Here is an 18210-nt window from a genome sequence, read left to right as displayed (position 1 = left end):
TTTATAAGAATATATATTAAAACTAAATGCATTATTTTGTGTTATATATTTATATAATTTAATAACGATGCAATTCAAGTCCTCATGAAATCTAAATGTACACTCTTTACTTCGTTAGCGCACATTGCTAGTCTCTATCTTAACAAAAACAACTAAACAAAAATTCCAAAAATTGTTTGTCTTGGTAAAAATCTCTATTCAAAAATTCCAGCAACTTCCGGTTCACGCAGGCTTAATAAAACCGAAAATGCTGTTATTTTGTAATGGTTAAACATAACCCGGAAGTGGATTAACGTCTGTAAACTCTACATGTGTTTAGTGTACATATTTAGCCAAATAGCTCCGTGGCATAAACGATCTTCCTGGATTTAAAATAAAGGAATATTTCCGTCATTACTGTGCTGATCACGGACTGACTATTAGGTAACTTCCTGGAAGGGTGCTGATTATCTTCTGCAAGCCAATAAACTTTCAGACTGTCAGTCAGTCAAGCACAGGATGAAACGTCAGATTTGAGAGCTAAATGTTGAATCGCTATTATTTCTGACACTCCGCTGTAAACCGTTAGACGCCCTTGTGTTGACTGAGGAGGTTGGGATGTTGCGGCGTCCCAAGCCCACGGACAGCGAGGCGGATCTGCTGCGGGAGCAGCAGGAGCTTCTGGCGGCGCGCGGTCAGTCCTCTGTCGCTGTAGTGAAGCGCCCTGACAAACGCAGAGGAGACGCTGCTGCAGCTGAGCCACACGAGCAGGGAATCCAGAGAGATGTTGTGACTATAGAAGGTAGGTTAGAAATTTCGTTTTCAAAAACAATATTAATGATGAGTTTCATTAGACCTGCTTAAATAAGATCAGGCTGATTTAGTTTTTTTTTTATAAGCATTGTACTGAAATTATTTCATCCGCGCCTTCAGATCTTCCAGACGAGCTTCCCACCTTGACCCCTGCACCTCCAAAGAAGTCACGCTTCAAACAGGAGCGGGTGCGTTTTGAAGATGAGGACCCAGATGAGAGACTGGACAGACATGATACCCACATCAGTGCTGTCCTATCTAGGATCATTGTAAGTCACATTTTTTACAGTCTACCTGTTGTGTGACTCAGTGGCAGTGTAATGCCATTCTTATTGTTTGTCTCCCTTTAGGAGAGGGACACGAGTGCAGTGCCTGTGTCACTCCCGTGTATCACAGGCACTGCTTTCCCTAAAGTCTTACATAGATCTGTAATGGACAGTGAGGTGAGAAGATATACATGCACACAATCCTTCCCAGCTTGTTTGTTTGTCTGATGTTTCTGTATTTCTCACTGCACTTAGGGGCAGGAAAGAGCTCTTAGAGGAAGAAAAAGTATTTTTGCACGCCAAATTGCAGCACAAAGGGCTAAGAAGGAAGATGTCCAGTCTTTAAATGGTTCAGGGACTAGAGATCGGTCTTCTGCATCTAGACATGTGGAGAATATGGAGACTGAGCAACCTGAGTCAGATGTTATGGGTAAGTGTTGACACATTCCACAAAGTTTTTCGTGGTTAACTAAAGCATGATGTATTTTCTGATGGGGCTTCTGTTTCAGACCGCGTTGGTGGCCCCGTGCTACTTACGGGTCAAGGACTTGGGATTGCAAATAGTGCCATGGAGACTATGAAAATTCATGAGGAGAATCAGTCAAAGTTGCAGACGATGTCCCAGAGTGAGATACTGGAGGAACAGAGGAAGCTACTGGCACAGCTTGGTAAGCTCTATATCTTCTACTGACACTTCTGATGGCAAATTTTTATATATATATATATATATATATATATATATATATATATATATATATATATATATATATATATATATTTATATATATATATATATATATATATATAAATGATCTGTGTAAACAGCCTCTTATTCATGTTATTGTAAGGAAAAAAATACTGTATACAAATATATGTTTGTCAGTTTGTTGGAAATATAGTATATACATGTATTATTTGGTCCCTAACAAGCTAGTCTTCTGAATTATTATAATGTGCAACCGTGTTATTTGCAAACCCAGTGTAGCATAGTTATATTATAAATTCTATTTCATTTTGATGTATCCTACCGTTCAAATGTTTGTGGTCATTAAGATAAAAAAAACAATATCAGTACATTTATTCAGCAAGGGTGCATTAAATAGATCAAATATGACAGTAAAGACATTTATAATGTAAAAAGTATTTTTATTTCAAATGCTGGTCTTTTGAACTTTCTATTAGTCAAAGAATCCTGAAAAAAATTATCATGGTTTCCACAAAAAATAGTAAGCAGTACAACTGTTATCAACGTTGATAATAATAAGAAATGTTTGAGCACCAAAGCAGCAAATTAAAAAGATTCTAAAGGATCATTTGATCCTGGAAACAGTAATGGCTTCTGAAAATTGTAATTGTAATACAAATTTCTATTACAGTTTTATTGTGTTTTAGATTAAATAACTGCAGCATTGGTGAACATAAATTTTTTGAACATAAATTGTCCATAATTTGGCCTCCAGAGCTTAATTGGGGTTTTCTGAAATTTAAGCAGCCTTCACTGTTAACATTTTGTTTTGTTGATTTTATTTGTTTTATTGAAATCTTAACTTTTAGATCATGTTTTTTGCCCTATTTGTGGAACCTGCCTTCTGTAACAGTGATATTTTAATCACTTTGCCCTCACATTGTTATATTATGTCAGACCCTAGATTAGTGGAATTTGTGAGATCTCGAAAGCCACAGAGAACACCAGGATCTGAGTCAGCATCTGGTCTTGTGCAAAGAGAAGACTTCCTGAATGAACCTCTGCCTAATAGCACTTCTCCAGAGTTAGACCACACAATAGAAGCTCAGGAATCTCAGAGGGATACCATGGAGGACGATGAGGAAGATGAGAATCAGCTTGTAGTTCAAGCTCCAATTACAGGTGCGTATAGAGCTTCTTTGGCAGAAACAGATCACATCATATACCACTGCGTTGTGAATAAATGTTGTAAAAATGTTAATACACAGTAAAACTGCATGTTTGTGATTTACTTGACACATACTGCTTAGTATTGCAGCATTGCTTTAGTTTCATGAAGAAGGTTGAATGGGGTTTTTGGACTAGTCTGCACGCTTACAGCATTTGAAAAGTAAAGCTAATGTACCAGATGTGGTCTTCTCAATCTTGTCAGCACAAGCTGGATGATTTCCAGTTCGTTATTCACCCTGGGCTTGGAACTCACCACACATATTCAGGACTGTACACTTTGCAGATCTGTCCAGCTAAGCTGTGAGCCCAGCACGCTAAGGCAGATGCATCAATTTCAATTAGTCTGATTAGAGCAGAGTTAGCTAGAGCAAGCACCAATTTGTTTTAAGGTAATAGAGATAAGAGGAACTCATTGACGTTTATGGATGAAGCACATCAGGGGTTACTGTTCAGAGAACAGTTCTTCCTTGGTTGCGCTGCCATCAGCATGTGTATGTCAATATACATGGGAATTGGAATAGGCGGTTGAATTAATTTTTTGTTGCTCTCTATTAATCATGTATAATATTGGTGGTGTTTATTATTTACAGAGGAGGAGCTGCCAATCAAGCCTCAAAAGGAGTGGCTTCACATGGACAAGGTGGAGTCAGAAAAACTGGAATGGACAAGAGACCTTCCTGCACCCAGAAAGCAGAGCACCAAAAAGGTACAAACCAGTTGTGCTTTTTAAAGGGATAGTTACCCAAAAATGAAAATTACTCCCTGATTTACCCACCTCAAGCCATCCTAGGTATATATATCTCTTTCAGATGAATACAGTCGGAGTTATATTAGCAAATGTCCTGGCTCTTCCAAGCTTTATGATGGCAGTGAATGGAGATTGAGATTTTGAAGCCCAAAAAATGCATCCATCCATCATAAAAAGTTCTCCACATGGCTCCAGGGGGTTAATAAAGGCCTCTGGTGAGAAGTGATGAACACTGAAGTCACATATTTGAAAATGCATCACTTCGCTTCAGAATGCCTTGATTAACCCCCTGGAGCCATGTGGAGCACTTTTTATGATGGATGGATGCATTTTTTGGGCTTCAAAATCTCAATCACCATTCACTGCCATTAAAAGTTTGGAAGAGCCAGGACATTTTTAATATAACTCTGATTGTATTCCTCTGAAAGAATAAAGTCATAAACACCTAGGATGACTTGAAGGTGAGTAAATCATGGGGTAATGTTTGTTTTTGGGTGAACTATCCCTTTAAGGCAAGCATCAGTAGTACTTTTTCAAACCCCCCAAACTCCAAAAAGGGCACATACTGTAACTAATCCTGCACTGTTTGTGCTGCAGACATGAATGATATCTCAAATCATTCAGCTTCTCATGATTATTGTCTGTTAGACAGCAAAACTGCACAAGAATTTCCCATACAAATTACTTTGCAGCATGCATGCAAAATGATTGGAGAAGTCTGACATAAATCTCCAGAGAGAAGTCTGTCATTTTACCGGAAGATCAAGTTATGATGTTTTAATCAAAAGTACAAGGTCAAAGCAAAATGTAAAAAATGAAACATGTATGAAGTAGCATTTAGAAAATAGGGTGAAATTTCACTTTATACCAACTTTAATAATGTTATTCTCTGTTCTTTTTTTGCATGAATGCTTTATCAAATTTTCAGGCTATGCAAGCACGTTTTGATTTTGCTGGCACTCTTATTCCACCCACCAAAGACTTGCCCACCCATTTAGGCCTGCATCACCATGGAGAGGAGCCAGAGGTGAGTAGGTTCAGCTTAATTCATCTGCTGGATTGTTTTTATACTGGCAGCAAACTAGAACTTATGCCAGTACTTCTTTAGAAAGGTGTTTGTATTAGTCAAATGCAGACGTTTGTAGTTGTTGTATATGTGTAATACTAACTATAATTTTCTCTCTCTCCTCTGTTCCAGCTGGCTGGCTACTCACTGCAAGAGCTTTTCCTTCTCTCTCGCAGTCAACTGAACCAACAGCGCAATCTGGCCGTCAGCACTCTCGCTAATGTCTTAGCCAAAGTAAACAAACTTTGAAAAATTAAAACAAAAGTTCATTGAGTTGAGCTTTGAAAAGCTATTATATTGCCAGTAGATTTGAGTCCACAGAGACGGTTTTATGAGAGAGTAAATGCTGGATCCTCACAAAGATGCACTAAGTCATTTAAAAAATTGTGTATATTTAAAAAAAAAAAATCAAACATACTTTTGAAAAATAGGTACTATTAATAATCTAAACTCACATTAGGTGAAGACTTTCAGTATATTAGTCCCCTACTAAAATTCTACATGCAGCAGGTCTCCTCATGGGGACAGATCGCATATTGAGATCACATGACTCGCTTTATCTTGAGTAGTATTTAACCCCTTTTTTGGACACCTTCACTTGTGAAATTAACCAACTATTTGTTTGTCTGTCTGTCTTTCTGGGTTAAGACATGCATTTTGGGTGTTAATTAATGTTGCTGACTTGGTAATGTTGCATTAATACTTTTCTTCCATAAATTTTGTGCCTGGAAGGGAAACTCCCACAAATCCATATGCAATAATGTCAGCTGAAAAAAATCACTTTATCCATGTCCTTTCATTGCTAATTATTCACTGCTTGTCTTTGGTAAATCAAAGTAATCACAGTAATCTTTAACACCAAAAGAGGGTTTGCGCTGGTGCAAGCTGTTACTAAATCTGGCACTAAAGTGCTTTATTTCTGTAGATTTGTCTCTTTTGAACACTGTACGCTTGTGTTCTCCATCAGGCCCGTGCTGGTGAGTACATTTCCTCTCTGAAGGGCAGTGTCTTGTCTTCTTTGCTGGATGCTGGACTCCTCTTCCTTCTGCGGTTCTCCTTGGATGACAGTGTGGAGGGTGTGATGTCAGCAGCGGTGCATGCCTTGCGAGCTCTGCTGGTTTCATCTGACGATGAAGTAAGAGACAATCATCTCTCATATCATTTATGCACTTTTATTGATAATTAACCACTTAATTTCTGATTTGTCTCATCCTAGGAGTGCCTGGATAATGCCTTCCCGTGGTTGCTTGGGATGGCAACCTTTCCTTTACTGCCCACCGCTCAGGAGGATGAGGACGATGAAGGCTTGGATGAGACCATAAAAGAAACAGCTAGAGAGAAAGAAGAAAAGAAAACGGATCATGATGTTGCTAGCCAGGATGTTGTCAAGGTAACTGGGGTTTAAGTTTGCTCTCTTTCTGCAAAGTAAGTTGTTGCTCTTAGTTATGCAGAATTCCTGAAATTTCTGTGTTGCCATCAGGGCTTTCTGAAGATGCAGGGTCTGCCTCGGCTGCGGTACATCCTGGAGGTGGTGCGGCCCTCTCCCCGGGTGGTTCTTGATATTCTGGAGGTTCTGATCCGAATCGCTCGCCACTCAACTGCTGCAGCAACACAGGTATCTGAATTCTGAACCAGCGTTATTTTGTAGTTTTTAGTTTTGATTTTAGTAACTTTTTTGTGTGCTACTTCAATTTTTATTCATTTAAATTTTTTTTAAATATTTGTTTATTGTAATTTTAGTACTTCAACTTCAACTTAGTTAGTTGCCAAGGCAACATTTAAAATTTTTCATCTAATATTCATGGTTTATTTTATTTCCGCTTTATTTTTAATTATTTAAAAATATTTTTAATAGTTTTAGTTGTAGTTAACAATAATAACACTGTTCTGAACTTTGCTATGATCTAAACTTCAATGCTACATTGTTTTTAGTTTAGATTTGGATTAATGATTTACACATTGTTCTTTCTGTTGTTTCTGTTTTTAATAAATTCAAACCTTTTTCCCTGTCAGATCTTGGCCTGTCCGCGACTAATGAACACTGTGATTTCGGAGTTTCTTCCCTGCTCCTGGGCTCCTGCCACCTCACAGGCTCTGTCCTCTTTGTACGGGCTGCCTGTTGCCTTGGCGATGAAGCTGCTTCGTGTTTTAGCAAGTGCTGGGAGGCATGCTTGTGCTAGAATAGTAAGTGTCCACTAAACTGTGTAGGTTAACAGTGTCAAGCACCCACTAATTATAAATGATTATAATACTTATTATAAAATTGACAGGTCTCCCACCCACTTCAGTAAATGATGCTTATTTAAACATGTGACAGGTCTCCTACTCAGATGTCAAACCATAATGTTATGCTGAAATATGTATATATAATATATAGTCTCGCTGTGGGCTACTATGGTATTTTGATACTTTGGTTAATTAAGCTAAAAATTTAGGTTTTTCTTAAATAAAACCTCCTTAATGGTGTTCTTATACTCTAAAATAGTAAATTTTAGTTTGTAATATAATAATAATCTTAGAGTCAAGCTTGACCCTAATTGGTCTGTGCTTCTTAGCTAAACTCTTTAGGAGGGAAGGAGCTTTTGTCACGTTTTGTGGTTGTGGAACCATCAGAGATGTTGCTGGAAACAGGTGAAGCTCTTCGCTGCAGTACAGAGGCGCTGAGGCTGTTCGCAGTGGCTGCCAGCTATGGACAGGCTTGCAATCTGTACACGTGAGGATGACCAGTCACTTCCCTTTTTTAAATGATGACAATAAGCTGTGGTTAATACAGTGATGTGTATGCAGATGTTTGGGAATGTGTTTAAAGCATCTGGTTGTAGTGACAGTGAGTGTGTCCTTCATTTCAGAGACCTGTATCCTGTGCTGGTGAAGAGGTTGCAGGCTGGGAACCTGCTGTGTGCTTCATCTGAGGCTGTGCCGTTTCTGGAGCTGGACCGAATCAAGGCTCTGATGGTGCTGCTGACTCGGGTCACTCAAACGGCAGGGTCCCATGAAGAACTGCAGAGAGGCTTAGTCAGGTTAGACTACACTTCTACGATGTGGTCATTTTAGCAAACCATGTGCAAATGTCTTAACAATTGCACATTACATAAATAAAAATTAACTTAAATTATTTTTGACATGTTAAAAGAGTGTATGTATTTGATTGCTACTTTTGATAATTTGAGAAATAATTAAAAACTATTAATATACACCACCACTATTGTTTTTAAAAGAAGTTTCTTATTTTCACTGCATTTATTTGATCAGAAATACAGTAAAACAGTTTAAAATGTTAAAGAACTATTTTCTATTGTAATATATTTTTAAATTATTTTATTCTTGTGATCAAAGCTGAATTTTCAGCATCATTACTCCAGTCTTCAGTGTCACATGATCCTTCAGAAATCATTCTAATATACTGAATTTGCTGCTCAAGAAACATTTCTTATTATTATCAATGTTGAAAACAGTTGTGCTGCTTAATATTTTATTGTTTATTTTATAATTTTTTTGGTATTTCATTGAATAAAAAAAGTTCAAAATAGAAATATTTTGTAAAAAAAAAAAGATAAATGGCATTACTGTCAAATTATTATTAATATTTATTATTTTTAATTTATAAATAATATTAAAACAGTTTAGAGTAATATTTACTGTGGTGTTTTACAATACATCACAATACTAGTGAAACTGATATGTATTTATCATATTTAATACAATTAATATAATTAGTTATAAAAAATTAAAGATAATATACTTTCTTGTATTTAGCCATTTCATACGTCCTGATAGAACTTCCTGTTTCAATGGTAAATGTCAACAGAAAAGGAAAGTGCACTAATTAAGTGATTTCATGGATTCCTTAAAGATAATTAAAAAGAGCTTTTGAACTGTTTTCTGTTTGATTAGATTTTACAGTTTGTCAGGAACCTTGAAACACTTGGTAGGATTAACAGCTGTTTTCATTTTTATTAAGAGAAATATATACCACCATAATTTATGACTTGCTTTATTCATATTAATATTGAAGTTTCATTTGTGTGCTATTAATTTTGGATATGGCCTTGATCTGTTTTGCTCTGTGTATTGACAGTGCTCAGGGTACAGCGTGTCCTCCACCTCCTCCGGTTGTGTGGAGTCATGTGACGGGTCTCCAGCCCACTGTCATTAGCTCTCTCAAGGGCTTTGTGAGAGCACTCGATGGCCCAGCTCAAATGTCAAGTGCTCTGATTCTGCTTCCATCCTACCTGCTCTACATTGAGGCGTATTATTCACAGCTCTGTGTGCAAGTAGGTATTTATAAGAAGAAAGAAATAAGACTCAAAGCCAGTGTCGCACCAGACAAGCTTATTTTAAAAACAATCTGTTCATCTGGAGGCATGGAAAACCTGCCTGAAGTTTATATTTAGCCACGTTTAAATACACAGTTTACATTATAAATGCCTTGAGAAGTTGATCAATGAATCAACTCTCAGAATCAAAGTGCATAATCAATGGCTTCTTTTAGATCCAAACTGCCCTTCATCAAAGCTTCTGGTGCGATAAACACCAAAATATGAAAGATTGTTCTTCCACGTTATTCAGCGTATTGAGTCAGATCCCTCATGGCAAGATAATGCTGTCTGCACAAAATAGCTGCTGATAATGTATCTTCACAAAAAAATATTTTTTTTTAATACTTTTTACACTGCTAGTAGAAATTGAGTGCCATTTCTCTCATATATTTATCCTATTATATTAAAATGTAGTTGTGGTAACAGAAGCTTTTAGTGCAAATGGGCCTAAAAATTCAGATACTTAAATAATTACCATCCTTTTCAAATGTAACGTGAATGATTTGATCTGATTCTTTTGTCAGAGCTCTTTCCAGCCAGTACAGTGTCTACAGGAACTTGAGTCACTGACTTCAGACGTGCTTCTGCCACTGATATCCCATCAGTCTATGCGAAATATAACCAGCAGATTCAGGTGGAGTGAATATCAGTATAATATAATAATATAACAATAAAAGAAATGTAATATTAATAAAATAATAATTGTAGTGAGATATATACAGTTATAAGGGTGTTACAATGTACTTGCACGATTAAATTGCTAATACATGACAGTTAGTTTTTCTTTACAAGTGTTTACTTATAGAATCAAGTAAAATGAATGAACAATGATTTAGTTAGAAGTTAAGTTGGAACGTAATAGTGATTATGTTCTCTTCTCTTCTGCTGCAGGTCCAGCTCTATGATCTGTAACCCTGGGTTGAGTGCAGCTGGTGGGGAGGTCGTCCCCAGTCTGCCAGGTCTGGGCTGCTCGAGGCTGAAGACCTCCAGCACAATGGCAGGGCCCAACACCCCTCTGTCTCTCCCTACTGCCCTCCTATACCTGCTGAACACCATCACCTCCATCCACAAAGGCTTAACAAAAAAGGTACATTAATTTTGATGGTAAATGTGGAAAATGCTGGCATACGCTTGGTGGTAAAATTGTCTCTCATCAGTTCAGTCATCTCATCCTCTCGGACTCTGTGCTGAGTTATCTGCGGTCTTGTATCGGAGCCATGCCCTCTGTTTCTCACATGAGTGCCTGGATTTTACACCATGAGCACCACCTGCTGTATCTGCTGCTCAGACTGGCTCACAAGCTGGTAACTGCAACCCCTGCATTTAAAACATTTGCATAAATTTTTTTTACACACACATATATAATTTACTTTACAATTATAATTATTAATATTATTTAATTAATTAAAAATCTATATACTTATATTGTATATATTCTAAAACATTATAGATTCAATATATACATATAAAACATTTAGAGTATATTTTAATTAGATTTTTTTTTTTAATTTCTTTGCTCAATTAATAAAATATATTGTGTTTATTTAGCATTAATTAAGCTTGAATAAAAAAAATATTAATCTCATATATGCTGTTTTTATTTGAAAAGCATTCTGCTAGAATTGTAATGGATTACTTTTATTGTGACTCAATTCTTTTTAGGTTCCAGTTGACCCAGAGGTGGCCAAACACGCCGCCTTGTTCCACCAAGTATCGCTGGCTCTAGTGTCCTGGCTGCTGCCTGGCAGTGAATATCTGGCACATGAACTCATGTCTGTCATGACCTTCAGTCACTGCCTCCTTCCGTAAGTCTCTGATGTTTCCCTACAGCTCTTATTTTTCACATACATTCAGGGCTCCCACGCGCCCTGGAAAACCTGCAAATATTATGACAAATTAAACAGAAGCCAGAGACGGATGGATGCATACATTTGGAGGTATGAGAGTACCATGATGTGTGTTTGATGATACTGATGCAAGAGCTGGTTTTCTGACATAGAAACCAGATGTGCTGCGCCTTGTTTTCAATCGGAGGAATACACACGCATGCGTCATGGTACTCACGTCAAAGACTGGCATGGAAGAGAAGAAATTGTTCAGTAAAGTCATTATTTTTGTTTTCTTTGCACACAAAAAATATTATTAGAGCTTCATAAAATTACTGTTGAACCACTGATGTAACAAAAAATCAGAATCGATGATGACGTATGAGGTCAGCGTTGCGCATGCGCCGGTGAGTCTCGTGAAAACCAACGTTTGTTAACAGGAGCAAAGGAAGCAAAGTTTCACACGGTGTTGCAGTGCATCAATCCAAAAGCGTAATGCAGTGCTAACCATCACAACAGGAAAGAGCAGAAGAAAAGACGATCTACGCACCAACCCAAAACAAGAAAGGCGAGTCTACTGTAGATGGTTCTTCAAAGGCTCGAGGAACCGCCTGCTTGTTTTCAATCAGCAGTGGGAAACTTTTGGGTTCTAGAGATGCACCGGTCGACCCGCTATAAATCGTAATAGTTGGCCAATCTCTATTCCAGAATTGCACACAAACTGCATTGCAGTCATTTCCCAACATGTAATTTGTGTGGAATTTTTATGAGGTCTGTAAAGAGGAGAAAATACTGTCCCAGGCAGATCAGGCTCACTGCTGCGATGCTCGAAATATAGGAAGACAGATATGTGGGGGTTTATTTGAATGTATCTCTGAGAGGAACTGACCGTCTTCAGAAATGTTTAGATAGCATTTATTTTATTTTCCTTTTACTTCCATAGAATACATATTAAAGTAGTTTTTTATAACTGCAGCTGCTTTGTTTACAGCAGTAACCAAGGAAACACTATATCACTGCTGTTTCATGACCAACACCTGCTGTCGGAGGATAAAATAGCATTTTCATTGGCTTTTCATTGAGGTATGCAGCCTTCAAATGTGACTTCCGGAGGACGCTGCCTCCGAAATGAGACGCAGCCATTCAGTCTGTCTGCTGTTTTTGTTTTGTGTAGGTTTCTTATGTAGCATAATTTCACAAATCTGAAGTCAGATCATTCTGATTTTACTTTAAATCTTAAAATTATTACATCTAATTGAAATAAAAAACAACTGCTCATGCTACATGTATGTTGCACTACTGTCTGTTCAAAATAAATAAAAAAATACATTTCGGTACAAAAATACATTTGTACCGAACTCCGATCTAACCGTGACCCCAAAACCGAGGTACATACTGAACCGGGACTTCTGTGTAATGTTACCCCTGTAAGATAGACTTTATACATCATCTAGAAGTAACCTTGACATCAGTTGTTTAAAAATAAATGGGGAAAAAAAAAGACTTTTGGAAAGTGCATAATTTGTTAGTAGACGCTTCTCTTTTTTTTTCTTCAAATGCAGTGAAATTCTTTCCAAGAGCTTTCATATTTTAATTGCTTATGGAAATTGTCATTACAAATGTCACAAATCTTTGAATTCAATCTAAGCAAAAAGCAGTTTTATTTGATAGATCTCGGTTTCATATGACTGTCCATGTCTTTTATGTTGCTTGGCTATACTGTGGTTAATAGTATTAATATTCTTGATTGTCTTTCGAAATATTCCATGAGGACATTTTTTGTTAATTGCACAGAGATAAAAGTTGAAACTCAGTGGTAGAGATTAATCACACTAAGGGTCTCCCGTATAAAAGCTACTCAGGTCATGGCTGGGTATTTAGATTTGCCCTCATATTATTGTACATCATGGTCTGAAAAATAAAATAAAAAAAAATCAGAAGTTGTAGTTTCACATCATACTCACAAGAGAGCAGCAAACTGCACATTTCAGAAAGGATGTAGCAGCTCTTTGCATGGACAGTTGTTTCTGGGGTTATGTTTTTTTTTTGTATTTATTGTGAAATGTTTGTCATTTTTTATCTACGGTATTTTATTCTGTCTGTCTGTCTGTTTGTTTGTTTTTTAAATACACAATCATTTAAATGTTGGGGTCAGTAAAAGCATTTCTAATGGTTACAGTAGATTTCTATTTGAAATAAATACTGTTTTTTTGAACTTTCTATTAATATTAAAATATTAAGCAGAACTTTTTTCAAAATTGATAATAAGAAATGTTTCTTGAGCACTAAATCAGCATTTAATGATTTCTCAAGGATCATGGGGACAATGAAGACTGGAGTATTGACGCTAAAAATTCAGCTTTATATATATTTTAAAATATATTCAGATAAAACAGTTATTTTAAGTTGCAATAACATTTCACAATATTATTGTTTTAATGTATTTTTGATATAATAAATATTGCCTTAGTGAGCAAAAACATTAAAACATCTTACAGACCCTAAACTTAGGTAGTGCATGTTTAATATTATTTTATTTGAATTCTTTTTCCTCATCACAATTTAAGCTCTGGAAGGATGTACCTTTATATTGATGATAATTATATTGTTGTCTTGGGATTTTTTTTTTTTTTTACTGCTGTAATATGAACTATTGTACACTAATATTGAAGTTTTTTCCTGTTGTCAGGGAAGGTGTTGATGGTGAAACAGAGGTGGCTGCATTGGCTGAGCTGCAGCTTAAAGACAGGACTTCACCTGCTGTTGGTGCTCTACTGCGTGACGCTCTTCAACATTTGCCCTCCATCCGTGGTTGTTACCTCACCCACCTTGCACACTTGGAATCCTCTGTCCTTTCATCCCGTGACCGGTACCTTGGTCGAACCCCTTTTGTCAGCTCTCATCTCCTGCCTGAACTTACCGGCCCCTCCCTGCCTACTGACTGGCCCTTCTTACCGCTCATAAGTCTCTATGAGCGAATGGGACTGTCAGCTGGTGGTGAGCAGCAGGTCGAGTCTCTTCCAGCGGGGTCAGTGCAGTCAGTCACTCACTGCCTTCAATGGCTGCTTGTTTTGGAGAGTTGGAGGGAGCAGGCGCTCACGGTGGTGCCACCAGTGGCAAAGTTAGCTCGGCTAGCTTGTGTCTTTCTGTGCTCCAGTGACCTCTTCCTGGAACGGCCCGTGCAAGAGCTTACTTGGGCGCTGTTTCGGGGACTAACACGGCCAGCCCAGCTAGAGGCGCTGGATCTGGGCTCACCTCCACCAGGCCTGGCTTCCTTTCATGACCTATACTCTGCTCTGCTGGCGCAGTATGAGGCTGTGTCATTCGGTGACCCACTCTTTGGCTGCTTCATGCTTTTGCCTCTACAGCGGCGCTACAGTGTCACCATGAGACTGGCTGTGTTTGGAGAACATGTGGGAATGTTGCGATCCCTGGGGGTCTCGCTACAGCAGGTAAAGGGTTTCTTCTAGTCAGGTGTCCTATGCACAGATGAGGCATGATGGAAATGTTACTGTAGTTTTGTCTTTGCAATTATGGCCATTTGAGATTTCAGCTATGAAGTGCAGTTCACATGGTCATCAGATGATTTGAGTGGGGAAAGTTTAATTTAGTTTACCAAGATCTTACTAGTGTGAGATGCATGAAATTAGTATGGTGAAGAATAGTCACAATTTATTGTTGTTTTGCAGCCTATATAAAAATTAAGCAACATTGTGAATAGCACCAAGATTTTGATGCACTTTTTTCCCATTAACATTTCTAAAATAGTAGTCAGTAGTCAGACTACCGATCCTTTCATGAGCTTGAGAGTGTAAAAGGGATTGCTTACCAAAAACGGAAAAATTCCAAACCTTTACTCACTTGTTCCAAAGACTTTCCTTCACCTTCAAAATACACATGAAGATATTTTAATGAAACCTGTTTTCTGTCTCTTCAGAGTCAATTAATTTGCATAATTCCAAAAACCAATCACAGAAATCCTTATTTTATATATATATTAAAGTCAGCATGAAATGGAAGTTATGATTGACCTCTCTTCTTTAATGAGAAAAAACATAGGGCGGGATTTGATTTGGATCAGGAATTGATTGGATCGTTGTCATTTGCTCATGAGTTGGATCTCATGCACAGGTTGCTGGAGTGGAGGGATTTTTACAAATGTCATCAGAGAAGAGTTGTAGTTAGGCTGAGGGGAAGTTATTTTGACTGAGTTTGCTGCTTAAATGTACATTTTGTCTTGCAAACCGATTAAAGAGGTCTCCATCTGAAATTTGTTTTTTTGTTTTGTCTTTTACAGCTGCCTATTCCACTGGAGAAGTTCACGTCCCCCATGGAGGACTCGCTGCCTCTGTTGCGGCTGTATTTTCGAGCACTAGTAACAGGAGTTCTGAAGAGGAACTGGTGTCCTGTACTTTATGCGGTGGCTGTTGCCCACCTAAATGCGTTTATCTTCTCCCAGGATGAAGTGGCAGAGGTAAATTACCTGTGCAACAAGACCAGTGTTATTTTAGTATTATTTATTATAATATTAATTAATTAATTTAGAGTCAGCTTTTATATTTATATTTTCAGTTTTCATTTTAAGTGCACTTTTAGCGCATCCAATCAAGTTTTCGTAATTTTGTAGTGTGCTTTTGCCATTTTTTTTATATATATTTTTTTTTATAGCTTTATTTTTTATTTCAGTTTTACTAATTTTATCACTTCAAGTTACTTGCCAAGGCAAAATTGCAAATTTTTGTTTTTTACTTCTAATATTTATATTTTATTCCAGCATAGTATTTTGAAATCTTTCTATTAATAGTTTTTGTAAACATTTACAGCACCGAACAAGAACAGTGTAACAAAATAAAGCATAAAATCATTTAAGGATGAGCAGCAGGGCATCGTATTAAACCTAAAATGAAAATTTAGTCATCATTTAGTCACCCTCATGTTGTTAAAAATCCATGACTGACTTTCTTACATGGAGCACAAAAGGAGACATTTAGCAGGAATGTTCAAGCTGCTCTTTCCATATAATAAAAGGTAAATGATAATCAGAGGGTGATAAGGTCCAAAAATAAAAGTAGTCAATATGATTTGTGCATTACATTCCAAGTAAACTGAAGCAATATATTTACCTAATGTGAGGAAACTGCCCAAAATTTGGTTATACATCTAAGGCTTTTTTCCAAGGGAAACTATAATTTATGAAAGTAAGCGCTCTGTCACACAATCCCAAATCGAGTGGTTGAGTTTGAAATATGTCTGAAGAGTGAAGCAAGTGTGATCGATGGTCTCTTAGTTGTCTTATTTTGTTGTGCTGTGAGTTATGACCGACTTGACTTACACTCTCTGTAGGAGAAGGAGGCGGCACGTCGGAGCCTGCTGAGAAAGACCTACTATCTGACAGATGAGGTACCATCAGGCACTCGCCTCTATCTTAAAGAGACATTCCATTATCTGCATCTGCTTTTATCTCCACTATATATCTCTCTTGATGTTCTCACTTTCAGTGACATGTCTGGTTTCTTTGTTTCTCCAGGTGTTAAAGAACCACCTGCTTCTTTTTCGGCTGCCCCAACAGAATTTAGAGCTGGGCTTCAGCACCTATGAACAGCTGCCACCCATTCGAGCCCGCAGGTTGGAAAGCATTGTGGGAAAAGAAGTAAAGGGCGGAGAAAGGTGAAAAAGGGAAAAATCCTGGTCCCACAGCTTCCTATGTGATTTGTAAACTGTCATCATAATATTTGTGATTTTAGGAACATATGGCAACCACATACTTTAAAATAAATTTTTTGGTTCTCATGGATATGGTGTGGTTACTTGTGTCCATATAGCTTTTTTCTTTTAGATTTATGTTTTTTTGTATATATTTTTTAAGATTTCTATCTCTGTCCGGATAGTAGTTATTTGATATGAGGACTTGAAATAATTCCATATTTTACAGGGGTTGCTCAGTTTTTTCCACCCGAATCTGAAATGTCAGGATTTTTTCCTCCCTCCGTCCACAAAATTCCCAGCCAAATTATACTTTCTTTGGACAAACACCAGGGTCATGTGGTAATTTAAATCCTGAGTTTAAAAGCAGGAATTAATCCAAAAGTCGTTTTGGAAATCTATTTTGACCACTGCTAAGTGCTGTATGGTTGCTTTGCATGGTAATGTGTGTATTTTTGTAACAATGGAGGCTTCTGTGGCAAATGTTTGAAATTATTTACACTAATAGTTGAGCCGCCTATGTACCACATTTAGTGGGAGCCCTTAAGATAATAAAGCAGAGCCAAAATGTGGTGTACACTATTGAAATAGTCGATTAAAATTGCATCAACTATATGTGATAACATTTTATATATATAAAAGTATAAATACACTATCTATCTATCTATCTATCTCTCTCTCTCTCTCTCTCTCTCTCTCTCTCTCTCTCTCTCTCTCTCTCTCTATATATATATAAATGAATTACATCTGCTATTTTCCAATATGTTTCATTAGTTTATTTATTAGTCTGAAGAACAATTGCTGTCCATGATCACAACTGACGAAAAAAAGAGCAAATTCCTTAACAGAAATATTAGCTTTGAGCTGCTTTAATTGCACTGATAGTTGTGGGAAATCACAAAGAACCTTCTAAAGGTTGTTTCTTTTTCTTTCATCTCATACTGAGATGAGTTCCACTTATGTCAGTACAATTCAAAATACTGCATAATGGGAAACAAACACTGTACACTCTTCAATATACTGAAACTGAAGTACCACAAAAATTATTTAATAAAAACAAAGGGGTATTTCTTCTTTCATCAACTCTGACTGACCTGAATGTTAATGGAAATATGATGGAAAGAATTATTTTAGTAGTAAACTTCATGAGACTCCAAGAAAAGTCCATAAAAATAAGACTCAATGTCTGCTACAATTTCTGTACTGATTTTTTAGTGTTTTGCCCATGTATTAAATTACAGATTGTGTTTTAGGGTTGAAGGAAATGTCTTTAAACTAAACGGATACTGTCCTGGCAGAAAAATACTAAAACCCTACTTTTTTTCTTAAAGTGTGCATGAGTTATCCTGCGCTGTTTGTGGGGACATCTTGAATCATGTGGCTTATTGATACGTGTGCTATATCTTTCCATTCTTTCTAAGTAACTAAATGGTTTTTAATGGTGGTTGATAATATAAGTGGGAAAAATAAAAAACTAGAGTGGGAACCAATATTCATTTATGTACATGCATTCATTCTTTGGTATGCAAAACCATACTCATCTTTGAAAATGTTCCTTGCACTCTTCAGTGTGAT

General features: G+C 37.1%; 1 protein-coding gene across 2 annotated transcripts; it reads left to right on the top strand.

Moving 5' to 3' along the window:
* The first annotated feature begins 263 nt into the window (after positions 1 to 263).
* Positions 264 to 16726, top strand: rpap1 (RNA polymerase II associated protein 1). Of its 2 annotated transcripts, XM_042774593.1 has the most exons (25): positions 264 to 423; positions 569 to 781; positions 913 to 1061; positions 1143 to 1235; positions 1314 to 1488; positions 1568 to 1726; positions 2701 to 2925; positions 3564 to 3679; positions 4650 to 4748; positions 4920 to 5021; positions 5755 to 5922; positions 6004 to 6177; positions 6268 to 6402; positions 6801 to 6971; positions 7343 to 7500; positions 7637 to 7807; positions 8866 to 9061; positions 9631 to 9740; positions 9998 to 10193; positions 10264 to 10410; positions 10769 to 10911; positions 13622 to 14384; positions 15230 to 15406; positions 16276 to 16332; positions 16460 to 16726. In XM_042774593.1, the coding sequence occupies exons 2-25, from the start codon at positions 598 to 600 to the stop codon at positions 16601 to 16603; spliced, it is 4212 nt and encodes a 1403-aa protein (XP_042630527.1). In that variant the 5' UTR covers positions 264 to 423; positions 569 to 597; the 3' UTR covers positions 16604 to 16726. The 2 variants fall into 2 exon arrangements, with proteins under 2 accessions (XP_042630527.1, XP_042630526.1); XM_042774592.1 differs by having other exon boundaries at positions 264 to 781.
* The last annotated feature ends 1484 nt before the right edge of the window (positions 16727 to 18210 follow it).

This window comes from Cyprinus carpio, chromosome A17 (genome assembly GCF_018340385.1).
Source record: "Cyprinus carpio isolate SPL01 chromosome A17, ASM1834038v1, whole genome shotgun sequence".
Taxonomy (NCBI): Eukaryota; Metazoa; Chordata; class Actinopteri; order Cypriniformes; family Cyprinidae; genus Cyprinus; species Cyprinus carpio.
This window is presented reverse-complemented; position numbering and strand designations above follow the sequence as displayed.